The following is a 27,114-nucleotide window of genomic DNA, read 5'->3' on the forward strand; positions in this document are numbered from 1 at the left end:
CTGGTAAAGTGTGATAAGTCACAGCATAGACTGCTTCTAACCAGGAATTAACAGCAACATTTACCCGTTAAAAGTGCTGCTATTCATTGTATCATACATCCCCTGCCTTTCCCATGGTTTCTGATTAGTGCATCATTTACGTATTATGGTAACCAGCATTTTAAGTGGCACTAAATTGTTAACACACAAGACACATATCTCAGCAAATAAATATACACAAGATTCAGGGTTCAAAAGAATTAGAAGTAGCCTTGACCATACTCTACATGAAACAATACATATACAAATAAATAAAACATAAAACGTGTGATTTATTCTTATTTAATGTCAAAATATAAACAGACACAACGTAAAAATGTGATTCTGTTGATTACTGACAGGCCGAACAACACTGGCAGATCTTTCTAGTGATAAGACAGGTCAGCATATAATGAATACCTTCAGTCTGCTACTCTTCCTTTTCTAGATATTATTATAGATTTGGCTGACATAGTCAGAGTTCCACACTGGAATTAATTTGTAAGAATGCACTTGTTTTCCATTCATGATAAATGAGGGCAACACGCCTGTCAGTTTCCAGTGACATAAAGTAACCATTTATGAAACCTAAACTATACCTACTATACGTCAGCAAAGCCAAAGATCACCTTGGGAAATAAAAAAATAAAAAATAGTTGTCAACACATGAAATCACCAATGGAGACTTTGTCATTTGAGCTCAACCTGAGATGAGATTTGTGTTTCTGTCCGGCCCGTTCCTCAGACCCAAGCCAGTGCTATGGACCAAAGACGGAGGGGAGCTGCCCGATATGGACCGGATGATCGTGGAGGGTCAGGAGCTGACCATCATGGCCCTGAACAAGACCGACAATGGCACGTACCGCTGCGAGGCCAGCAACGACCTGGGGACCAACATGGCCGAATATGTGCTGTTCGTATACGGTGAGTGTCATACGCCCTGTGTGTCCGCTCAGTTCAGTTTCAAGCCTCCCTGCTGTAAGATCCGGCTGTGAAAACTGAGCTAGTCAAGCTGGTAATGAAGTTGGCCTAGCTGGGTATAAGTAGGTTGACCAGCATGGCCAAGCTGGTCATAAGTCTGGTCTAGCTGGGTATGAGCTGGTCAACCAGCATGGCCAAACTGGTTAGAAAGTTGGTCTAGTTGGGTCCAAACTGGCCAACCAGCTACCAGCTGTTTCAAAAACAAGCTTGAGCTGTTTTTTTTTTAGCAGGGCTTGTCCCCATTACCGTTGAAAGGAACCGCTCGACACCCAGATGCACGACAAAACGACTGCGTCCAAACAGCGTAGTAATTGTCTTGCGAATCCTGTCCCTCTCGGTGCTGTATTCCAATCGCTCACCTCAGGGGTCTAATCCATTAACTGTTCTAAGCTAAGCCTTTCGTAAATTCCCTCTAGAAGAGCTTTTCTTACCTTCTTACCTCTCCAAAGACACAGGGGGAGGGGGGAATCTGCAGTAGAAGCAGTATTTACTGCTGTGTTAGAGGAATGCCAACAGGGAAGATAAGTTAACCCAGAGGCAGCGTAGGACCATGGTGTCAGAGGAAACATATTGTCGGTGGTTCTGCAGGAGCTGCAGATAGCATTCGTATAAAAATTGAAGATTGATGCTGAATATCTGAGATTTGTGTCCTTTTGGCAGACAAAAATTCTCACACATGTTGGAATTTTTGTCCGGGCTTGGAATCACGGAAAATCAAAGGGCCTTTAGGCCGTGCCCGATGTTCCCTCATTGTTGTTTACAGTTACAATTTCAAAGGTGTTTTTGGAATGGCGGTGTCCTCTTCTGGAAAACGCTTGTGACTGACAGATGGAAAAACACCGTTTCTGGACTGCAGCGCCGTACCTGCGGCTGGGATTCAGTGAGATTTAGCCGGAATTTTACCAGGATTAGGCAACGTTGGCAATAGGCGATGAAAGATGCATTTAGAATTGCACCCATCACGATCTCACCTGGAAGACAGCCAATGGCAGTCTCTTTGTCTTGACTTGGAGCGTCTTAAACAAAGAGGAATTATTAAATCAATTATCAACAAAACAAGTTTGATTTAGTATGACCCACTTTATATTCTGTCACAGATTGGTTCACAATAGGCATTTTCCAGAAGGAATAAAACATTTCTGATAATACACAAACATAGCGCATAAATATTCCACAGAACCTTCTTAGGAGATAAAGGTAAGCTCTGGAGAAAAAGTGAAAACTTTTATCAAAATAACAGGCGCCTTGTTCAAGGAGAAGCACGTTCCGCTGTTGCAGTTATTTCTGGACAATTTCAAATTGAAGGTTCTGTTTTGCTTATAATAATAATAATTTGTTATTTAGATGACACTTTTATCCAAAGCAACTTGCAGTTGAGTAGATTAAGCAGTTGCCCCCGGAGCAATGTGGGGTTAACAGCTGTGTGGATCTTATTGTGGCTACACCGGGGCTTGAACCAGCAACCTTTCAGGGCCCAGTTAAGCACCTAAGACACTAGACTACAGACTGCCTCGCAGATGCACAGCAGCTGGCTGTAGTCTCTTGCCTGCTCCCGCCATGTGTGTGGGGTGTATGTGCAGTGACTAGAGGGCCTCGGAATAGCACTTTGTAAATTGAATAATGTTAAAAAAAAAAACTAAAAGTTACTCAAAAATAGTTTACTGTTGGATATGATAAAATGAGGACAATATGAAGTAATTCTGTAGAAACTAAATCCAGTGTATTGTACTGCAATAGCAGCTATGAGTACATTTTATAAATACTGGTATTTGATCTAACAGATTTGTCATATGGTGATTCATGCATGCATCTTTATCCCGTGTCAGTCTTTTTCTTGTTATGTAAGACTAATTCTGTGTACTATTAGTTGATATCGATACCCCCCACTGAGTCTGATAAACGTGGGATATCATGTTCCCATCAAGCACAAGCTGCCTCTATTTTTTGCAGTACTTATCAGTTATCATAAATTATGATAAGCTGCAAAAAATTATTTGCCACCTAATTTCACACAGATGATTACGAACAGCTGCTTGCTAATTGACCAACCCCCCTCCAAAATATACTCAAGCGCTTATTGCTCATTTTCAAACAATATTAAAATGTTTCCTTATAATTCTTTACCAGTCTTAACTGGCCTTAACAGTCTTAACTGTCACATAGAGGAGTTGTTCTTTTTCCCTCCATTTTAAAAGCGAGTCGGGCTTCACAAAGATGCACAGGGCATGCAGAATGACAATAGCAGAACCAGGCGACGGAATGAAAAACAGCCTCATTACCTTTGAAGGGACTTTGCAGAAATACATTTGGCTGTGGAGATCCGGTATTCATCAGGACCCAGGGACAGCCGCCTCCTCACATCGACGGAGGCCGGCTCTCCCGTGAACCTAATTTGCTAATGAAGAGCGATAAACGTCACCCGAAGCCACACGGCCGGAATTTATCACCATTTCCAATTTTAATTCTAATTCATTAAACGCGTTCACCGAAAGGCCAGCGTTACGAGCTGGCCAATGCGGAGTTCAGTGTGTATCTGGGACCGTAGGACCCGACAGATATTGGAGTGGAGGGATAGCGTCGTACTCCTCTGTTAAATGACACTCTGTAAATGTGAGTGTTATGGCAGGGTGGGCCGAAATACCACCTCTGGCAACTTATATCTCCCTGTAAAGCATGGGCAGGTTCACAGAGCGTAGCGAGCACTCAAGGTATAATATACAGATGTAATCATTGTGTTCCTGGTGTACTGCAGCATGTAGCTTAGTGGCCGAGAAGGTTGCTGGTTCAAGACCCGGTGTGGATATGATAAGATCTGTGCAGCTGTAGCTCCCTTGAGCAAGGCCCTTTACCCCACATTGCTCCAGCAGGGAGTGTCCCCTGCATAGTCTAATTATCTATAAGTAGCTTAGTATAAAGGTGTCGGCTAAATAGCAAATTGTTTATTATTTATTGAATGCCCTGTGAATAGAAAATAACCGTAGAACTTAACTATTGCCACTGATGCCCTTTGAAAGCAACCCATTATCATTCTGATTTACTAAGACCATTAGCAAGTTTAAAACCTTTTAGCACGTGCTTAGCAAGCAAACACCATCACCAATCGTTGGTCATGTTATCAGTTGTGTGTGGGTTAAGAGGTGACTCACTTCTATTGAAAATATCAGTATTGTCAAAAAAGTGCACTGGGCTTCACCTCTGGAGAAAGAACAGCAAGCCCTAATTTTGTTAGTCTAAGTATTGAAGTTGAGTGTTTAGTTGAAAGGAAGGAAGGGGATATTTATTTGGGTTTTTTTCATAAAAAACAAATGACTTGCCCATTATTAGTGTCAGAAGCTGCACAGAGGTCCGTGCCCTTTCGAACCATAATCAGGAGGACAGAATCACTTCCGTGGGTCATTTTTCTAACACTGGATTGAAAGCAGGTTCTGAGATGTCCCACAGCAAGAAAATCTGTCTTAACAGGTTTTTTTAGACTTAGTATCGTATTGTTTTCTGTCAAGTAGAAAATAGTAGCTTGTTAGTTTGCTTGAAAAGTGAAAATTTTGCCATTACCAAATCTTGAAATGAGTCATTACTGTCTTATTTGCCAAAGAAGTAATACGTTTAAAGTCTAAATTTAAACCTAAATTACTTGGTTTCTGCATTGCCCCCTGTCGTTTCACCTCTACACAAGTGTATGGCCAGCGTGATTGGCTTGCTGACATACTGATGCACAGCAGGAGGTTAAAAGCCAGAGCGGCAAGAAAATTAAATATTAAAGGTAAAAACTAAAGTATGACTTCAATCATGTTTGCCGCTTAATCGCTAACTTGTTGAATTTGTACGCCCTCTGGATTACTGCCGGGTTACTGTCACCGATAAAACACAGACACATTTGACGAGGAGGAAAAGCACAGTGCCTTTTTTAACACGCATGTATCAAAGCTGATTATTTATTCTCCAAGATACCTGTGCTTATCACACTTCCAGGAATAGCATGTAATGAGAGTTAAGATCAGGAATTACCACTGTTGCTGTCTGTTGGGTTTCTGGCTCGACTGCACATTGGGAAGATTAAAAGGCAGAACTGTATCACCCCTATTTCTTTTTACCCAGCATTCTCCAAACTTTATTTCCATCTCCGAAGGATCTAAGCACAGTTAATTAGCAGTAGCATCCAGGTGTTCTGGAAAGGTGTGTGTTGCCATCCCGTTTCCATGCAGACCAAAGCCCCAGTGTATCAACAACCGTGACAAATGATCTCGGTGAGGCAAACCTGACAACTCCCCTGCCTAAAGGTAATTAGGTGCCTGTGCGTTGTCCAAATTCATTATTTTCTTTGTAAATTGCACAAGCTCCTTTGTCTCAACAATGGTAACTCAGCTATTCATTTTCTTTAATTTGGTTTAGAGATTTCATTAAAATGGTCATTATGAAGGTGCTGGTCTTTTGTTCGGGTGGAGAGGAGAATGAATCAGCATATGATGCCACCATATCCACACCAGGGCCACAATAACTATTTTATTTAGAGCAGTCAACGTCTGTGTGGTCCACTGTTTCAAATGATTTTCTTCCCCTGTGTATCATGTGCTGTCCAATGCTTCTCAGGTAGATGATATAAGTATTTGTGGCATAAAATCTTAATTACTGCTGAAGCAATCTTAGAACGTGAACAACATCAACACATTTTATCAATTTTGCTTTCGACTTGCTTTGTCTTCAAACAAGGAAGCTGATAACCAAAGGATAATCTCTGAAGCATATTCATCATTGAAAAATTAGGTTTGCTCGCAGTGTTATTGATTTATATTTTTTTGTGTGAAATTAAATACTATTAGAATGGAAAGATCTACCTCTTATTTTTAAGTGGTAAAGGCTACTTGTAAGGCTAAGATAACAGTCGAATGATAAGAAGTTATACAATGATGTATGTCTGTCAAAATCTAGTTATAATATCCATAAATTATAAAATAAATTATATAAATTATTATAAATTATGGCAACAGGAAGATTTGATTGGCAACAGTGATAAAAATATGATTCAAAAATGAAAATTATGTAAAGAAAATCTCAGAAATAAACGTAGGAAAAGTGCCTAAAAAGGTATACTGCATTTCTGAGAATGTACTCAGAAGAAAGATGGATGTAGGGTTCAGTTTCAATGAGATTATTCAGTCTTAATTGAACTCAAATTATAATGTTGTGTTTACGTATCCAACAGGGATTTTCTTGCCATGAGGGTCTGGAGAGGTGAGCAGTACTGTGGGGGGAAGGCAGAGTTTTTTCCTGGGTTTGTCAGCTAGGGTTTCCACCTGGGTTTGCCACCTAACTCACAGCCGAAAGCTGGCTCCTGTACTCCACAAAGTTTGTCATTAACTCATTTAAGTCTTTGAAGGGTACATTTTGGGGAATGTTTTGTAGAACTCCATTACTTTTTTATTACCAGCAGTGATTGTCACATCAGCATTAGAATGTTCAGTTAGGAACATTCAGATCATATCCTACCTTAAAGGGTTAGCGGTCTCATCTGTTCTCAAGGCATCGCTCAGAGCATCTTATTTTGGATCTGTTGTAAAGAGGGACTCTTGTAGAGAAGCTGTCACAGTAGCTTTTTTATTTCGACGAGACGGCCAGTAAAAAAACCTTAGCGGCCTGCCCTACTTTAAGTGAGTTGTGCCTTTACTTTCAGTTACAGAGTGAACAGTAGAAGTTCAAGAAAAGGACATTGGAAATGAGCACATTTCCAGTTGAGTAGTTGTCATTAGCGTATAACACCCGCGACGGTGAAGGATTTCTCACGTCAACACCTGAAGTAAAATTAATAATCATACTTTGGGCTGTTGTGTGGGTGCCAGGATGAATATAGTGTCACTGGAATATCGCCACGGAAAGGCAGCTCCATCCAGAATAAAATGAAAATTAATAAAAAGTCAGTAAAAATTCATTTTTCAGTGGCTAACTTTAAGTAAGCATCAATCAAAACCCCCCCCAAAAGTTTAAGAAATGACACATTATCAGTAGGTTCTTTTCTTTTCATTTTACGAGCAAACGATATGATGGTAAGGCTATTCAGTGTCTTTTTTTACAGTAATGCCAGATTAATATTGCAGAAGCCTTTCTGCGTTGAGTCGGTTTAATCCGCTCAGCTGCCTGTGTGGGTTAATCGGTGTGAAGGTATTTGTGCGATTCTTCTCTCTGCGTCCCCTCGAGCCTGCGTCCTCGGTGGAAACTCTCCAGGCTTACCGCTTTCATAATCGCCGCACGTTTATTAACTTTCATTTGGGCTGCGTGTCGTAGAGGACACTGCACCAACGAGGGCTGCAGTCGGGGGCCATTTTGTGTCAAATTAAAAATCTTTGAAAAAACATAGCTTTCAGCTTCTCTTGCAGCTCGGTCACCATGAACAGCTCTCTCTCCCACAGTGATGGTTCCTCGATCTCAGGCACCTGCTGTGGAAAGAAGCACCCCATATAAACTCCTGGACTGGTTCATAACATAGTCCAGATGTGTGCCTATTTAACCAGTAGATGTGGTCCTCGGATTGCCCTGCTTCCTTCACGCAAACCAAGCCCTTGCCACATATACATATGTAAATGCAGTCATTATTTATGAATTGAGATTATTATCTGTGTGCCTGCTGGCTCATGTGGATACATTGTGTGTGCTTCCATTCTCCATTTTCCGCCAGCATTGTAAACTGTCCTTCTCCCACCACGGATAAGAACACTGTGACCACTAACATGCATGTTTTTATACAACTTTTACAGGAGAAGTAGATATATCATTCATGTGTATCTGAATGTCGGCACCTGTGTCTATGATTTTGTCTTCTTTTGGTCCATGCATTAGCTACTTTCTGATGCATATGGATTTGTTGTTGTTGCTCATTTCGGCGATTTCTGAAAGTACAGTGTCAGTGCATTCATTTTCATTTTGGTAAATGGGAGCTTAGTTTAGGTCAGATTTTATTTTTATTTTTTTGCATAATTTTTGGTTGATACGACTGCTTTCATTGTGTCTCAGTTTGCTCGTTTTTGTCCATCTGTTTTGTGGTCTTTTATTTTTGTTTAATTCGCCAGATGTTCCCACCCCAGTCCCTCCATCCTCAGCACCCACCTCTCCACGCACCCCTGCAGACATGACCGCTCTCTCACCCCCCCACGTCTCCCAGCCAACCGGCACAGGCGTTCTGCAAGGTATTGTATCCCAGCATACACCTGTCTCTTTGTGCCCAGTCTCAACTGCATCCCAACATGCACCTGTCTCTCTGTGCCCAGTCCCACCACCCATATCCCAGCATACACCTGTCTCTCTGTACACAGTCTCACCACCCGTATCCCAGCATACACCTGTCTCTCTGTGCGCAGTATCAGCCATATCCCAGCATGCACCTGTCTCTCTGTGCACAGTCTCACCCATATCCCAGCATGCACCTGTCTCCCTGTGCACAGATTCACCCATATCCCAGCATGCACCTGTCCCCCGGTACACAGTCTCACCCATATCCCAGCATGCACCTGTCTCTAAGTGAGCTGTGCTGTCCAAAATCATCCACATTCTGTCATGGCTGTTAGGATAGCCTGCCAAACCTGTCTCTGGGTGACTAGGATTTCCAAGGTTTATTTTATTCTCTTCATTGTAGCTGTTCTAAATTAAAAATTTTAATTTAGAAATGCTTCAACTAGATTCAAGATATTAATGTTGCTAGGGGATAAAAGTGTTTGCACACCTGAGTGAAGGCTGCAGGTGCCAGAGATGCAATAAGAAAATGGAGTTCCACAGTACTGCAGATGAGGCTAGTTGGCAACTTTATAAATGCAGGGACAGGTGTGGCTCTTTATTTGAATCCTTTTATTGATGTTTCACTTCCACCCGCTGGGCGTGGAATTTTTTTGCCTGGTATGGCATTGTTCTATGCAAAACCCTGGCAGATGTGCTGGTGTTCTTTCAGTTTTAGTCACTCTGGATATGTCTGGTACATGTCATGTAAGCGGTTGTCACTATATTGGGGAGAACGGGGTCTGTTGTAACACAGGGTCGATTGTTTCACAATGTTTTCTGAGCAGGAAATTGACAGGAAACTGATCCAATAAAATCTGAGGTGAAAGAGGATGGGTATGGGGGTGTACAATGTGATTTACAGCAGGCTAGCGCGTTTCTGATTGGGCAAAAAAACACTGCGTAGCAACGGACCCCCTGTCACAACAGACCCCAATCTCCCCTACAGTATCTGTAGTTTGCCAGTGGCATTTATTGGCCCTTTCAGTCCCAAGAGTGCTATATGGCTCCCTCGACCTAATGTCTTTTCAACCAATCATAATGACAGCTCTACTATTGTTTTTGAGCCCCTTAAAAGCCTACTAAATTTTCTCAACTTTCTGAATTTTCTCAACCAAAGCCAAAACCCCTTGGTATTCAGGTGGAGCCACTTCATATTAGGCTTAGGAGTGAAAGGGTTCATTTCAACTTTTGAGTTTTCAAAGAACAGCTCTATATAAGTGGTTATAAAGCATCTGGTTGCAACTTCAACATTGTTCATATCTTTACGCGAATCATTGCAAAGTGATCATACGTTCGCATGGATGTCACTGAACAGGTGACGCGGTGTGGGATTGATACTTTACTGGTCGACTATCGCTGACCAACAGCATTCCCTAATACAGTCACGTAGCTACATCATGTGCCGTTAGAGCCAAGCGATATTACTGGTGCTTTTTTCCCTTGTAAAGCCAGAGGGGCGTTCAAAATGGCAAACATTCGCGAACATATTCAAACTTTTTTCTGTTTGCCAGGAACGTTAGCTAACGTTGGCTAACTATTCGAAAACGTAGTACGCCGCAAACAGAAATGCCTGCTGACAGGGAAGACGCGGAGAGAAAAGTTGACACTTATTTGGCTTAATAATCAATGTAATATTCGTTCTTACCTTAACCGTTGCATCCATCTATATTTAAAATGCGCTGGTGGCAAACTAAATGGAATTTTAATTTCATATCGTTCAACAGTAACCGTTTGCTGTAAACATAGTTCGCCGTGCAAATTCGCTGTCTTGAACGCTCCTCAGCTAAAAAGCGTTTTCACGGCTTTGCTAATTATCTATCGCCTGGTGGGGCTCAGAGGTTGAATAAAACGCAGAGGTTATTGAGAGTTTTCAGATATGTATCGCTCGGTGCTCATGATCAGCATCTGCGCGTTCAGACCTTTGGTAGCTGAGTCAGAAGAGCAGTTTCCTCTAAAAGGGATGGTGATTAGCTCTGCTCGTCTCAATCGCAGAGAGACGCTGTGGTGAAATATCTCTGCGTTCTGGGACTTTTCTCATTGCAGACCTCTGCCATTTCTCACGTACAAATTGAAAGAGAAGGATTTGGGATTTGTTGAGAAAAAAAAAAGTTTTACTTTTTTCCAAAGACTTAATTAGACCACTTTAATCATTTTATTATTATTATTCTGTAAATGAAGAACGCTTGAGGAATGCCCTCAATATGGGGCGTGCGTTTTCATAATTCGCTTCCCAATTCCTTAGCCAGCGCTAATGCAGTCAGCTCTATGGCCAGCACATCAAATTCCACTGTGGAAAAAAACCCAACAGGACGCGGTGGAATAAACCAAGATGTTTTTCCCCTTTGTTCCTGGAGGTTTCCAGCTCTTTGACGTTATGTAGAAAGCGCTTGAGTGGCAGTGATCAGACGGTAAGTGCACATTTCCGCTTTCTGAGAGAGCTGGAGAGGATGAGCACAATCTCCCTGTCATCGTTTGAATAACCCCAGGTGCGCTCTTTCCTCCCCCCTCTCTCTCTCTCTCTCTCTCTCTCTCTCTCTCTGCCGTTTAAGTCACCACCACACCTTAATGTAGGGCAGTCTCGGATGGTACAAATTGGAATAAAAGGTTTACACGCTCGCTTAGCTGAAAGGAGGTGACATGTCTTAAAAGCGGGTTGCCATTCAGGCTGGGGGGGGGGGGGCAGCGGAAAGTGCCGGTAAAGACGCACTCTAGGTGTGCAGCCTGGATGCAGGGCAATTACTCCATGTGATGCTGTCAAAAGAGGTCTAATATGCTGGAATCCTGCCAGTCTCATCTCAGTGTGACCTAATTTCCTACAAGCTGGTGTCTGTGAAAGAGCGAGAGAGTGATAGAGGGGACACGAAAGAGGGAAATATCGAGAGAATAAGATGGAGGGAGAGGGGGATCCAGGCCACTTCTGTGCGTTTTGTGCATTTTGTTCAATAGTTTCTCGTAATAGCAGATTGTGACCCTCCCTTACTGGCATTCTGTTAATTGAATCATCTGTCCTGTCGTTCGCTGTGGAGAATCGGCCCAGCTTCAGAGTGTGTGCTGTGGTGTCTCTGTGCTGTTAATGTGGGGTCATAAAACATGGACGCAAGCCCGGGGGGTGCGTGTATGTTAAAGCACACTATCCTTCTGTGTTTCGTCTCTTTGTTCCTTTATGTTTTTGGTCTTTGTGTGGTCTTTTTTATCTGTGATGTGTTCCCCCCCGTCTCCCCCCCCCCCCCCCCCCCCCCTCCCTCCCTCCCTCCCCCCGCTCCCCCCCCCGCAGCCATGGCAACAGCCAAAGACTTACCGGGGCCGACGACAGGTAAATACCCTCCTGCTCGTTCGCCCGCCCGCCCGCTCACTCGCTCGCTCGGAGACTATGGCCAGACACGAGCGCACTGCGGAGTCTGCTCTGGGCACAGATCCGCCATAGACTCCACACTGCATGAGCCACACCATCGCCTTGCATGGACATGCAGCCTGCCACCTGGGGGCGCTGTACTGCACTGTCACTGCAGGACACCGGGGGCCGTCGAAGCGTTGACCTTCCCACCCACTCAGCCACCAATAGAAAAACAAATTAAGATCCATTTTTATTCAGATATGTTTTTGACTATTTTCATCGGTAACTGTAGGCCCACTGCTTTTTTGTTTGGTGATGTATGGGTTGGTCAATGGTTTGATGGGGTGAGTCTGAAATAAATGACCATGCAACAGCCTTTATGGAGATGTGTCCAGTCCTTCCATGTTAGTGCATCGTTCTGTCTCATTCCAAGGGATTGCTGCATTTAGCAAGGCATGAAGTCTGGGAATCCTTGTGTTTTTATGTTTGTTTGCAAATGGCATTGTCTATATAGCGTTCCATGAGTGGGTCTTTTCCAAACATCTGGGTCTTTCCCTTCAAACAGAGAAGGAGCGAATGTGCTTGTTTACAGGGTATAGTCTGTAGATCGGCGGACATTTTGTTAGCTGTGCACGGTGACATCAGGAGCCTCACAGACACGGGGATGACCATGAGATTTCCACCATTTTGTGCCTTATTAATGTGTTCAGGAATTTAGGATGTGCTTGGTCATGAAGTTCTGCCATTGATGGTTCTCATTAAGCTATCAGCACAGAAGAATTATGGTAGCAATTTGAAATGAAATATATAAAAATCTGAGCTGAATACCTGACTGGAACATTAATTACACTTAATTGTGCCTTTATTGAAGTAATCTCTGCTGACATGCATTAAATCATCTTCTGGAAGGGAGTCCAAGACAGTTTATTTATATATTTATTTGGTTTATTTCTGAGTTTCTGCCAGCGATCCCCAGCATGCCATTATTAAATCATTTAGTAGTTTTGAGCCTGGCTGGCAAACTGCCACCATTAGTGTTAGCTCGCTAATTTGATTATTAGATTATCATTTTAATGTGTGTGGAGCATGCTGTGGCTAACAATCATATTTGTGCTGGGTTAAATAATTCATCAGCTCCCACCAGGCTCTCCATTTTTAACAATTAGAAGCAGTAATTTGTTTCTAAATGAAATTAAACCACTCCAACCCACATCGCATTCCCCCGTGCATTCCGATGGAAAGCCGTCTCCAGTGTCCAGTGTAACTAAATGAGTTCATTACTCATGTAGCTATAGCACTGCGAGGTGGTTTGATATGTGGACACCCTAGAAGAGAAGTGACCTTAAACATATGAAATTGTCCCGTTTTCTTTCTTCTGCTTTAATTTTTGTTTTGTTTGGAACCCAATGTCTAGATGAGGTTTCTATCAAAATGCAAGTTCTGGTCCCAGATCTTAATGTGGGGGGATGGCGCAAATGCAGAAAGTTCTGGAAGTTTCATAAAAACATTAAGCATGTCTATCTGCGCTGGGCACAAAATGGTGGACCTCAGCTGAAACCAATCTGTTTATCCTACAGAAACTAATTCTGCAATATTTTGAGGTTTTATTCACAATATTCTTTTGCACGTGACAAGCTGATGTTTTTGATCAGCAATTTCCTGAATAAAGGTTTAGTTTGTTGTTTTTTCATCATAGAAGCAAAATTGTTCTCAAACACTGCTTAGGTCCGTATGGCGGATGGAAGGATTTGACTTTCATCATTTATTTATTTAACATTCTCCAACCTGTTTCGTGAAGTTGGTCTGCTTTGTGGCAGTATTAATAATGATGGTGGTGGTGTTGAAGCCTATGGTAATTCTGAGCACAAAATTATTATATAATATTATAATTATGATATTATTATTATAATTATAACAATCATTTACATAATTGTGAATTGCATACATTATTATTTGTATAATTAATGATTCAATGTATTAATTTAATGTAATTTACTTATATATTACATATAATACTGCTGTTAAACTCACTGTTTGCCCAGTGCTGACCAGAAGCAGATGGGCTCTGAGCTCTGTTCTGCTCAAGGTTTCTTCCTGTTATTCAGGGAGTTTTTCTTTGCCACTGTTGCCCTAGGCTTACTCTTAGGGGCTCTTTGTAAAGCTGGTTTGTGACAATCTTATGTTTTAAAAAGCGCTATACAAATAAAATTGATTGAAAAGCACACTGTCAAGTGTAGATATTTAGGGTTCTCCCCATGTAAATAAAAGAAGATAGACAGGTTTTGGTTAAAAATGTTATAAGTAGTCCATATAAGTGTTCCCATTTTTCATGCTTTATAAGGTCACATAAATTTTGCCCTTGGGTACCATTGAGCCTTTCCATAAAACTTAACATTCAACTTTTGTCTTTGTCATTTGCTTTGTCTTTGTCGAGTTTCAGTTTTTGAGCGAACCATTCTAAGTGACCTTAAAGTTGTTTTAAAGTTACTCGTGGACATTTCTTTAGGTCAGTCGTTCCAAAGTTATGGTGCCAGTAGCTTAAATGTCACTGAACAGGATACACTTGGGAGTACAGGATGGCTGCAGCTTACTTGAGAGGGAGTTGGACTGCAGACGACCTTAAGTGCACATTGAATTCCACCCTGAACTGGTAGCCACTGTTAATCCAGCCTAGCTGAGATGTGGTGATATTTGTATTTTCTTTTCTGTATTTTATCGAGTTCTCAGGATATAATTTAAACAGTACAAACAGTACATCAAGTTTGGGCCGGCAAGGTGTTATAAAGCTGGGCTTTAATTGATATTAATATAAATTAAACTATAGCCGGAAGCATGTGTACTCCCCCCAAACCCACAAACCCCCCAGGCAGATATTACAGCCAAAAGGCCTGTGGTCTGTACTGACAGCCATTTTGAATCTCCTACAGATGCCATTTTGAATATCCCTACAGTTTTCTTGGCCACGTTGTACCCTGGGGCAAATACAAAACAACAAATTTAAATACTAACCTAAATAAATAAATAAATACGAAATACTAAACTAAACCTTTCCTGCAATACATTGTAAAATATTTCAGTGGCAAGATCATTACTGTTGGTTATTTCATACTTCCTGTTCCTCAGCTCCAGTTATCCTGCCGATTTCATTGGGATGTTTTTCTAAAGTTTGGTCAAAGTACACTAGGCGGATTTGGAAATCACACCAGTTAATATGGAACAATATGTATGCCTTTTATGCAATACGCAGCCAAATATTTCAGTGCAAAGAAACACTACTGCTGGCTATTTCATACTCTGTCTTCCTCAGCGTCCTTTCTCTCTGATGTGAAAATGTATTTGATTTTAGATATAAATGCTTAATTAAATGTGCATAATATTTCTTAAAGTTTTCATTTTCAGCATTTGTAAAGCTGTGAAATCATATTAAGTAGTATACAGCTCAGTCTGTTTCAATGTATTTTATTGTACAAAGAAAGCATATTGTTCCCATACCATATGTTTGAAGCATAACCATATATCGTCACTGTATATGGTACAAATGCACTGTACTTCAGTTGGGAAGGCTAGGTTTCTGCACTTGTTGGGACGGAATGCTTACTGCTGTATTATGACAGGAATAAGAGGAATTAACTAGTTACACTTAGGATAGTGCCAATTTTACCAATGTGATTGCCGTCAAATTGTGTGAAAAAATTACTTGTACAGTTTAACCACAAATAGGTTTTGCATTGTATTACAGTGCATTACAATATATAGATACAAAAATGTACAGATTTTTGAAAAGCATAATAAAAGTGATATAAAACCATTTTATTTTATTTCATTTCATTTAAATATTTCTAGGAGTTGTGTGGTCATGTCCAGCTTCACGACTGCCTGGCTTCCATTCCAGCTGAGATATTAATATCTAATATCTAATAAGCAGCTCAATTAGAGCACTTTTCCATCTCGCTACACTTCTAAATTATGTTTTGAATTAATCATATGCTTATGCTGACAAACAGGTTTTTCTAGGCCGAAGCAATTTATGTTTCTGATATGAGGAAGGTGATGCCAGATGATTCCAGAACTCTCTGTACTCACGATATGCACTGTTTACCCTAAACCCAAACTGTATGCAGCATTAAATATTTGTAGAAATTGTGGGAGGCATGTGTGTGTGTGGTTGCGTGTGTGCGTGTGCATGTGTGTATGGTGTGTGTGCGTGCGTGCGTGCGTGAATTTTTTCTTATGAATTCATAGCCTGGTTGAAATCTACCATAGGGTGGAGAAGTGTAGGAATAACATCAGCATGTGTTTAAGACGGTGGTAAAGATCCAGGCTCTGGGAGTGGCATGTATGTATGTATAATGCAGACATTGTTATAGGACTGATGACCTAGCCTAGCCCTGCTTTATGGGCAAAAGCTGGGTCTTCCCATTACCATGGTTGTCCAACATTGCGACCTTCCACGTGTTCACGCAAACCTTATTCCCTGTTTTCCGAGGCATTCGTCTTCTCATATTTATGAGGGCAGGAGTATTGCCCAATTAAGGATTGGGGCTGCAGGAAATTTGTGGGATTTTCTGCAAATGATCTGTCCGAAGGTGAATGGGGTGACCGGAGGAGTATTATGGTTAAAATGTAAATTAATACATGATAATAAGGTTTATTTATATTTCATGTTGTATATGTTTTATTGATGTTGTCATGTTTTAAGATAGGACCTGTAGTCCTGATTCTTTTTCATTGTGAATTTATTGTCTCAGATTAGACGTACGCTGCTCGGATGGAGCGAAGAGGTACTGTATAAATGTTTAAACAGGGATTTGCGTGCATATTCCAATATTAAATCCTAATTGATGGAATGTCTCAGGTCTTATTAAAAGATAATATGTTCCGGGGAGTGAGGACTTGCTCCCCTTCCCCTTTCCCGCTCTGTCTGCTTTAAAAACGACCTCTTCAGTGGCAGCCATGATGAATTTGGTTAATACGCAGACGAATAAATGCTAATTTAATTTAATAAACCACATATTAAACCGTTCTTTTCTTCCCCAGAGACTTCACCAACCTGCAAAAGTTTAATGAAATATGTTTTATTATTTACATAAATCTTTTTTATCAGATATTATTATAATAATAATAATATTATTATTTTATTATTATTAATAACATTTTGAGTGTGTTTGGTTTCAATTTTGGCACTTTCAACATGATCAAAAATAGCCTGAGCTTGAAATATCCAATGCTTAAAGAGACTACAACAAGCTGTGTTGGACGTACACTCAGTGAGCACATTATTAGGTAGCCTGCGATTGCTGCCTTTACCAACTGAACGGCCAAGTGGCTAAGGTGCTTGACTGGAACCCAGAAGGTTGGAGGTTAGCCTCAGTTAGGCCACAATAAGATCAGTGCAGTGGCTATTGAGCAAGGCCCTTAACCCCACATTGCTCCAGGGGGGTTTGTCTCCTGCTTAATGTGATCAACTGTAAGTCACTTTGGATAAAAGCAGCAAATGAATGACGGTAATGTAACAGTTTCTGGCATGGTGGGGCCAAATGTAAAATCCCTGTATGTGCCACTGTTCTCAGGTGTGTGTGTGTGTGTGTGCGTGTGTGTGTGTGTGTGTGTGTGTGTGTGCGTGCGCGCGCGTGTGTGTTTCTGAAAGGCCTCTCGTTCGCTCACCTCGTGTACCAGCGACCTCCCGCTAGAGCAGATCAGTGGAAACTTGTCTCCCGCGGAAAGCGATTGAGAAGGAAACGTCGCAATGGAAAAACAGATTAAAGATGACATTCCGGTGACGGTTAGAATCTGGCTAGCATAGATGAGCTGGATGAAAGAATCAGGAACAGGGCGAAAAGTGTAGGCTGCCTGCAGTGACTAATAGGAGGAAATCCTAAATTCTTTTTCAGAATTATATAGATTTTTGGAATGATTTCGTCTTTTTCGGTATTATATTTTTTTAGGAATTATATTGTCTTTCTCAGTGTATTCCTTTGCTGCAGTGTTACACCACAGGGGCACATTACCGTGCTTTAAAAAAAGACCAGCATTAGAAGATGAGAAATGAAATGTTTGCCCGCACACGTTTAGGTTCACGTGTATACGAGTAGTTGAACAAAAGGCATATATAAATAACCATGTGTGTTTTCTTTTTCACATTGTTTCATCTCCTTTGCTTTGGGGCATTTAGACCAGTCAAGCATTTGGCAATGTGAAAATATTGGAAATATTTGAGATAATTTGCTCCTTTTTTGAAAGGGAACTGAGCTGTAAATGTTGGTTTGGGGGAAATGGGCTACTCATGGCTATAAAGTGATGCTGAATGCAGGAGAGTGGCACTTCTGAAATGTTCACATCCTCTGAATGCAGCCAATCAGGGCCTCCAGTCTCAGCCTGTGTTTTTCTGGCCCATTCATGATTAAGCTGGTTCACCAAAGTGGCAATTTAAACGCAGCCCAGGAAAGGAAGGAAATTCCTCAGGTTAAACCGCCATTCGCTCTCAAATCTCACTCATAATTACCCGCAGGTGTTAGCTTTCATCCACGTCACACTTCAGAAAGTTCAGAAATAAGCCCAATTAATGAAAATAAGTTGGAGGACAGAGCATTGATTGAATCTAGTCCAGAGACATGGCAGCGGGTCTCGTAATTTGACAGAAAAGGTACAGTAGATTGCCTGCCAATTTGGTGCTGAGATGATTCATTACCAATTTCCGCGGCAAGAGATCCAACAGCCACCTTCGTTGGATGGAAATCACTAGAATATGTTGAAGCGGACTGACACGGTGTCCGTGGCCGCAGCGTTATTAAAATAACTTTGTATCTGCCTGGCTGCCAGAGAATGTGTGTGGTGGTGTGAGAATTGCAGCAGTCTGTTCTGTTTAAGATAAGCCCCCAAAGCTCTGGCTCCGTCCCCATTGCCACCCCTCCTTAGACTCCCTGTGCCAGAGCTGGGGTACGGGTGTGTCTAACACGGGCGCACAGAACCGCACAGAGATCTGCAGTACCTCCATAGGCTCCCTGTGCCAGAGCTGGGAACGGGTGTGTCTAAAACCAGCACAGACAACCGCGAGACACAGGTGCAGTCGTTTCGCAAAAAAAACTTTAAAAGTCTAAACTTTTGTTTATTTTTGCATCGGTGAATTGTGATTGCCAGAAATTCTTTTTTTTTTCTTGTTTGCATAACAAAAGGAGAAGTTGGGAAAAATTGCAACCCTAAGCAAGGAGGCGGGACGCTTGCTGTTATTTCATTATTCAGAATCCATTCGCTCCGCAGATTTATCATAGCACACGGTCCTGACTGCCTCTGCCCGTTAACTCAATACCAGGAGAGAAACTTTAAACAAAACAGCTGCTATTTCTGTGCAATGTCTGTGAAACCTACCAGCTTGCAGGTTCTCTTAAATGTCCAGGGGTGGTGCTAAATTAATTACATATTAATTATAAACTGTAAATTATGAGGCAGCCTGTAGCCTAGTAGCTAAGGTACATAGCTGGCACCCGGAAGGTTGGCGCTTCAAGCCCCGGTGTTGCCACTATGATTCACACAGCTGTTAGGCCCTTGAGCAAGACCCTTTACTCTGTATTGCTCCAGGGGGGATTGTCTCCTGCTCAGTCCAATCAACTGTAAGTCACTTTGGATGAAAGCATGAGCTAATTAACACATTAAATGATTATTATTAAATGAAACGGCGAGGCGAAGAGAGTGCTCTTGGTCAGCCTGCCGGTCTGGGTGTGTGGGTCTCAGATCCCAGTGCTCCGGCCTCCAGTCCCGGTTCTGGCTGCTGGTTACATGATGAGAGCAGGGAGAAGCGGACACTGGCCACATCATTAAAATTGCCAGGGCTGATTCTCATGTCACAGGTCATCAGTAGCTGCTCCATGTATAATGCAGTTATGGGATGCAGTGGTTTTTAAGGTTAAACTCAAAGTCAAAACTTGCACACGAGAACTTAGTATTAATATTGAATTGGTATCGTAGGTTCTCATTCAATTGTAGATAATCAGGTCAAACTGTGTCTGCCCTGACGAAGATCCACTGTGGATGGAAAACATTGTTTGATTCCAATTCAATATTTATATTGAGTTCTTGTGAGCAGGTTCTACTTCAAATTGAATCTAATTATTAACTGTGCGATGTCACCATCTCCATACTATTCATATACTCATATTTAAACCATGATGTAAAGTTCAGTATTATCTGTACCTCAATCAACCAGCCATCACAACCCTGCACAGCATAACTATCTTTGATGTGGACATTTTCTGAGAACTTTGAGTATATTTCAGCCGTTGTGCAAAAATGGACTGAATGTCACTGAGACATTAGTAGTTGTGTTAGCAGTAGTAGGAGCAATAGTAGTCATATTAGCAGTAGTAGTCATATTAGCAGTAGCGGCAGTAGTAGTCATATTTGCAGGACACTTCTGTAAGTCTGTAAAATTTTTGCACATTACTGATTTTACAGGATACTTTAAAGAACTATAGAGAATCTACATTATTGTCACTGAATACAAATCTTGGTCTCGGCTAGTGACTGTGCGGCTGGTTGGCTTAAAGGGATGGTGACTTTTATCTGGAGAGATGAAGTTGGGTCCCTATACCAAAAAGAAAGAACTGCTCCAGGGTTCTCTCTGGCATTTCTCCCTTTGCAAAAAGAAACTGGTTCTCAATGAACTTTTCCTGGTTAAATAATAGATTCATAATCATTATTATTCCAGAAGGGCACAGCAGGCACACATAGAATTAAAACCTTTTGGTTTAAAGACCTGTCATATACTATCACTACATTGCACAAATAAATCTTTCCACGTATTATATCTGAACACCACTGGAGACTGGAAATATGAGTACATAACACTTAGGCCATAGCCTGTTGTAGGTAGTTAATAATGTAGCTAATCACTCACCTGTCACTCAGTTTCTGTCCATGTTATTGAAGGCTGAGTTGAGTAGTTTTGTAATAAATACCCTCCCCCCATGAAAGGCACAGATCACCTGCACTCGTGAGAAACCGTTCCAAGCCAATCAGACTGATTCCATTTATTTTGCCACCAATGCGTTTTTAACTTTAAATGGATGGAACTTAGGTCAAACAATGCCAGCTAGCTTTGTCGCTATGTTACAGGTAATCAATATTACATTGATTGAAGTGTATTATAACAGCCAAATAATTGTCAACTTTTGTTCTCTCTGTGGTTCCCCCATCAGCAGCCATTTTTGTTCACCGCAAAACCGGTCAAACTGTTAGCTAACGTTCGCGAACAGAAAAAAAACGGAATATGTTGGCGAACATTAGCTAACGTAGGCCTAGCACAGTGGCGACACTGGCGAGCGAATCCTCTGTTTACCCACAAGCCTGGCGTTTGAGCAGGCTCGTGTTGCGTCAGGATGTCTCCAGACTCCACAACTTGACCCAGGAGTTTGCTCTTCCGCGGCTCGGATAAATGCCCCAGCCAGTATCTCCCTGCTTTTTCCATGTTTCATCTCTCTCATTGAATGTTTTAAACATTTCTCCCCACGGCTGTCTTGTTCTTGTTCTGTTGCTTGAATCCGAGGAACTTCAGGGTGCTGCTCAATAATTCAAAGACCTTCTCTGTGGGTTTATTTTATATTTTATTTTACTTTTTTTTTGTCTTCCTCTGTCAGTCAGTGTTTTGTGCTTTTGCTCTCCTTTGGAGTATCATCATAGCTGCTTTGATTTATTTCATAAGTGTCCCCTAATTATTCTACCCTGGCTGTGAGTGTGGGGGGGAACAGAACACACTACATTACCGCACCCCAAATCAAACACTGGTACTCATAACTACAGCAAGATCAACATTGTGGCAATGCTGATCCTCAGGTAACATGGATCAAACACAAGGTGATGAAATAAGCCATTGCTTTAGGGAGCAATATTTGCATTGCAGGGTCTCTGTTTTCCCTGTTTTTTCTGTCCTACACCCGCAGAAGATATTGTATGTGACGTGTGTATGAAGCTGACTTTGTGAAACATATGGACACACTGTATCTCAGATGGCATGTCAGCAGCTAAACCTGCCTCTGTGTTGTATCACATCTGTCCTTTTCTCTCTCTTTCTTTCCCTTATCCTTCACTCTCTCCCCTCTACCTCTACCTCTCCATCTCTTGTTCTGAATCCCCCCACATCTCCATTTCTCTTCACCTCTCTCTACCTCTCTCTCTCTCTCTCTCTCTCTCTCTCTCTCTCTCTCTCTCTCTCTCTCTCTCTCTCTCTCTCTCTCTCTCTCTCTCTCTCTCTAGATCCCAATGCTCTGACACAGGCAGGACCTGATCACGCAGTAATCGGAGGAGTAGTCGCCGTTGTCGTCTTCATCACCCTGTGTTTGATCATCGTGCTGGGACGGTACCTGGCGAGGCATAAAGGTACGAGTCGCTGAGTGTTTCCGCTTTCTTCGGCCTGACTGAGCGGCAGACACGGTGTCACAATGTTCTTCATGTGTTGAAAATTGAAAAACTATGACATTGCAGAGATAAAGACCATGGCCTGATTTATTAAGACCTTATAGCACATGCAAAACAAGTATTCATAACATTTTCTCCAAGTCTTATTTTATATGATTGTACATTACATTAGTGCCATTTCAATAATATACTTTAATTAAAAATGAAAAGTATCTGCAGGAGTGATTAAAAATTTTACCAGTAGCAAAATATTCGAAAGAATTATTTGACCCGTGTTTGCTCTTGCAAACTTGCTCATTGCTCTGAGAAATATCCATTTTATAATATTCTACCAAATATAATTTTACCAGATTTCCAGTAGCATTTTTTCTACAGCCCTACAACACCATTCTGGTTACCCAATATCTTTCTCATAGTACACAACTGGTCACCCTATATCATTCTGATAGTACACAACTGGTCACCCAATATCATTCTGATAGTACACAACTGGTCACCCTATATCATTCTGATAGTACACAACTGGTCACCCAATATCATTCTGATAGTACACAACTGGTCACCCAATATCATTCTGATAGTACACAACTGGTCACCCAATATCATTATCATAACTGCACGGATAACTGCACTGAGTAAAACCCGGAGACCCTGCTGCAAATCTGGAACATGGACATGGAAGTAAAAATATCTGTTCCGGGTTTTACTCAGTGCAGTTATCCGGCCAGCTCAGTAATCCTGCTTTGTGGAACAGGCCCCTGGTCACCCAGAGCCACAGTACAAAAAGGTCCCTTAAACAGTGTTTTTGTGTGTGTGGTGCCCCTTGGGATGCTGGGAACAGGGACGTACTTAACGCACGAGGCCAAAGGAGCGGAGGATGCCCCGGATGCAGACACGGCCATCATCAACGCCGAGGGGAACCAGGCACACGCGGAGGAGAAGAAGGAGTACTTCATCTAGACCTCGCCCCTGGCCTGTCTCACCGAGGTTCCGCCCAGAAACTGGCCGCCGGAGGAAGAGCATTCTTATTTAAGCCCACCCAGCGCTGGCCTGGCCCACAATCCTCTCTGCTCCTCTCCCACAATCCTCTCTGCTCCTCTCCCAGACGTCCTTTTTCATTTCCTCTCGAGAAAAAATTCGCTTTTGTTTTTATCGAAAAACCAATTTATACAGCCGACTAGCAACTGAAGATGTCGCCTTTTTTCTATTCATATTGTCCAGTGGAGGAGGACTTCTAGAACCATCTAACCCATACTCCCGTAACCCTTTCTTTAGAAATGCAGTCACAGTGCCTAAATATACAGACATCCATATAGTTTATTATTATTATTATTATTATTATTATTATTATTATTATTATTATTATTATTATCACTCTTCTGAGAAACATTGACACTCTTCTTGTTTAAAAAGCCATGCCAATATCTTGCAACGATCTATATTTAGATTAATTGTTAAATAATGTATTGTGTGAAGTGTATTTTGATGTAAAGTTGATGAGTTTAAAATGTGTATGGGAATCGATGTGTATAAAAGCTAAGTGACTGGGACTCAGGCCAGTGAAGTCTTATGGAAGCTGATGTATGATGTGTTAGTGTTCCTGAGATGCCACTAATGACAACTCATGGATGAATGAGAAGATATCTTTTTTTGACATTTTTGTAACATCAACTAGCTCTATTAGTTGACCTATTTATTTTAAGTTTTCATTCCTTGCTCGTTCAGTCTGTATATTCTTGCACTGTTTGGCTTAGACTTTTTTTTCTCAAGTTTGATATGAAAAATAAAAATTAAAGCACAAAATTCAATGTAAAATCAATATTACTTTCATAACCAATGGGCTGTCTCAGGATTCAAAGTGAGTCTAATTTATTACTGTATTAAAAGGGAATTGGCTCTCCCTGACTCAATCCAGTGAATTACAGTTATATAAAATTGGGTTCAACAATTAATTCAGTGCTTATATGAAACATCAGAAAACCTTTCGAAATTTTAGAAAAGATAAATATATATTTTTCCTTTTTATGATAATCAGGCCCCTGTCGATGCAGCTGTATATGATGTGTGCTAAACGTGGTTACTCGTGAAAGTTGTTGTCAGACTTTGGGAACCCTTGGACATTAAAATTTGTATATTAGCCAGTTTATCCATCAGAAATATTCAATAAATCTTTTCCATTTTTTGTCATTTGCCATCATTCATATTTAAAAAAAGAATGTGATAAGGACATTTTTCGCACAAGGCATGTATATATTGTGTAAGTACTAAATTTATTAATACATATTTGTTGATTTACTTATTTTTTAATTTTATTTGATTTTTTAATATTGCAATTGCTTTGCAAGTGTCTGTCTGTCTCTCCTTGGAGGTTAGGGAGAATATTTATACCATTTGGTATGAGAATAGATCTGCAAAGCTGTACATGTGACAAAGACAAGTTGTTATTAGTATTACTTTTTATTTTTTATTTCAAAATGACCACTTTCATTTGCTTTCAATACCAATTCTTATATAAAATGACTTGATTTAGCTGTGTTTTTCAAATATCAGTCGTTTATGGTCACATATACAGTGAACAATTGATGCTCATTTGTCATAATAAAACATTATTATTAAGCTTTAAAATAGAAACAAAGCAATTTGTTTCATCTGATCCTTTTATTATTTCACAAACAGAGTCATTTAATTGTGAATTGTGTTTTTTTTTTTTTTTGTACTACTGTATTTATAGACATAATATTCTCCAGTGTTCCAAGGCATTGAAGAGTGTCAGAAAACATCATTTGAATCATAAATAAATTCACCTGTAATAATCTGGGTGAGAAACTCGCAGTAGGCACACAGCCAGGCTGTTAAAAGGGTCCAAAGGCACCGCAGAACATGAGTGCATCCCTCTGTTTCCAAAAGACCAATTAACATGAAGATACACCTGTAAAAATCTGAAAGATTATCTGTGTCAACAAAGTCAGAAAGTTCATCATGGGCAACTTATTCAATTTTCTTAACCTTTATTTACATGATGTGCTAACGTTATGTCCATGTGTTGTGTGAAATTAATTTACAAATACAGGTTAAACGCTTGAAAATATTCTTTTTTTATGCTCATTAATAATGACATCGGGAATACATTTTAAAATGTCTAGTTTATCTCCCCTATTCCTGAACTCTGGAACACTGGTCGAGTACCTGCTTCTTCTACTTATAGCCTAAGATGTGATAGGAAAGATTAAATTATAAAATGTTAGGTTTGTTTTTTTCGGTAAAGATGAATAAAAATGACAATATCTCTGCTTTGTAATTTAGCTTGGAATTGTACTCCTCAGTATTAATCGAAAAGTTTCAATATTACAGTCACCACGATTGCCTTTATGTTTGCAACAAACAATGTTGGTGGTACTTTAAGCAGGAATATGGAGAGTCCCCATGGCTGTGTTCATGCAGTCATTGCATCTGGGTCAAATACGTACAGTAATTGTTTTCGATTAAATTACTTTTCTGCACTCAATTGATTTTGTCTGGTGTATTGGAATTCCTGAAATACTCAAAAAGTGCAAACCCCACCTTCTGGTCCTCTTGGTTGGCTCGGTTGCACCAGGCAAGATCAATCGGGCACAGAAAAGTATTTGAATCCAGCACAATTATGTACTTGACCCAGGTCTGACAGTCATTGCATGAATTTTCACTTTTCTACTGGTTTTTTGTTTCAATTTGCAACTTATACCTTACATTGATTTTCTGGCTTTTTTAAATATAATTTTAATATGTCTGTTTTTGCGCTTATCTTTCTTTTTTCTTTTTTTTTGGTAAGTGTAAAGTATTTGTTTTAAATTGTCTATTTTGAAAGGGTTGAAAACACCACTGTAAAAAGGAAAGGATGGAGGTGTGTGGAGTAAAATGAACACAAAAGGCACCAGTACCCTGTCCTGTCCTCTGTACCCAAATCTGTCCTCTGCTCAAACACAGTGTCCTCTATACCCAAACCATGTCCTCTACCCAAACACAGTGTCCTCTGTACCCAAACCTGCCCTCTACCCAAACACAGTGTCCTCTGTACCCAATCAGTGTCCTCTACCCAAACCATTACCCTGTCCTGTCCTCTGTACCCAAACCTGTCCTCTACCCAAACATCCCATTACCCAGTCTTGTACTCTGTACCCAAACCATGTCCTCTACCCAAACCATGTCCTCTGTACCCAAACCATGTCCTCTACCCAAACACAGTGTCCTCTGTACCCAAACCTGCCCTCTACCCAAACACAGTGTCCTCTGTACCCAAACCTGTCCTCTACCCAAACACAGTGTCCTCTGTACCCAATCAGTGTCCTCTACCCAAACCATTACCCTGTCCTGTCCTCTGTACCCAAACCTGTCCTCTACCCAAACATCCCATTACCCTGTCTTGTACTCTGGACCCGAACCATGTCCTCTACCCAAACACAGTGTCCTCTGTACCCAAACCATGTCCTCTACCCAAACAATGTCCTCTGTACCCAAACCATGTCCTCTTCCCAAACACAGGCTGTGTGTGTGCAAGCACATTACTGTACACTAGAAGACATCCCAAACATCCCAGTACCCTGTCCTGTACTCCTATACTTTGGGATTATCATTTGTCATGAATAGGTGAGTGAACGTCTCCAAATGGAGAGCATATGCACATCTATGATGTTTTGGTTTATAAATATACCCTTACTCATAAAGAGCATATTATCTGTGGTGTTCTATGGTGTTTGAGAGAGCACATTATCTATGGTGTTTGGTATAATAATATACCTTTACAAATGGACAGCACATGCATATTGATGGTTTTTGATATAAGAGCATACCTTTACAAATGGAGCACACATATCTATGGTGTTTGGTATGAGACTATTCCCTTGCACATCAGTCAGTCATAGAATGCTTACAATAATTAAATCCTTTCCATTATAATTGTTTATTAATAATAATAATAATAATAATAATAATAAAGAATGATGCTTTTAATTATTAACAATAATGTATCCATCCTTGCATATCTACCTGAGATAGGCACAGGGGAATAGATTATGTCTATGGAAAGGCAACCTACGATCTACCTGTGTCAAAATGGCTGATCACTGTGATACACTCTG

The 27,114-nt window shown here is 40.9% G+C and overlaps 1 protein-coding gene across 6 annotated transcripts in view; it reads left to right on the forward strand.

Moving 5' to 3' along the window:
- The window catches only part of LOC133107297 (cell adhesion molecule 2-like), a 349,725-nt gene extending 323,815 nt beyond the window's left edge, over nucleotides 1–25,910 (forward strand). For 3 of the 6 annotated variants that reach the window (XM_061216277.1, XM_061216278.1, XM_061216282.1), the window contains 4 exons: nucleotides 764–942; nucleotides 8,058–8,174; nucleotides 21,839–21,961; nucleotides 22,842–25,910. In XM_061216277.1, coding sequence (XP_061072261.1) covers nucleotides 764–942; nucleotides 8,058–8,174; nucleotides 21,839–21,961; nucleotides 22,842–22,960 — 538 coding nt within the window. In that variant the 3' untranslated portion in view covers nucleotides 22,961–25,910. Of the gene's footprint in view, nucleotides 1–763; nucleotides 943–8,057; nucleotides 8,175–11,533; nucleotides 11,573–21,838; nucleotides 21,962–22,841 lie in introns of all 6 variants that reach the window. The other 3 variants (XM_061216280.1, XM_061216283.1, XM_061216279.1) reach the window with 2 other exon arrangements.
- The last annotated feature ends 1,204 nt before the right edge of the window (nucleotides 25,911–27,114 follow it).

This window comes from Conger conger, chromosome 13 (assembly GCF_963514075.1).
Source record: "Conger conger chromosome 13, fConCon1.1, whole genome shotgun sequence".
NCBI lineage: Eukaryota > Metazoa > Chordata > Actinopteri > Anguilliformes > Congridae > Conger > Conger conger.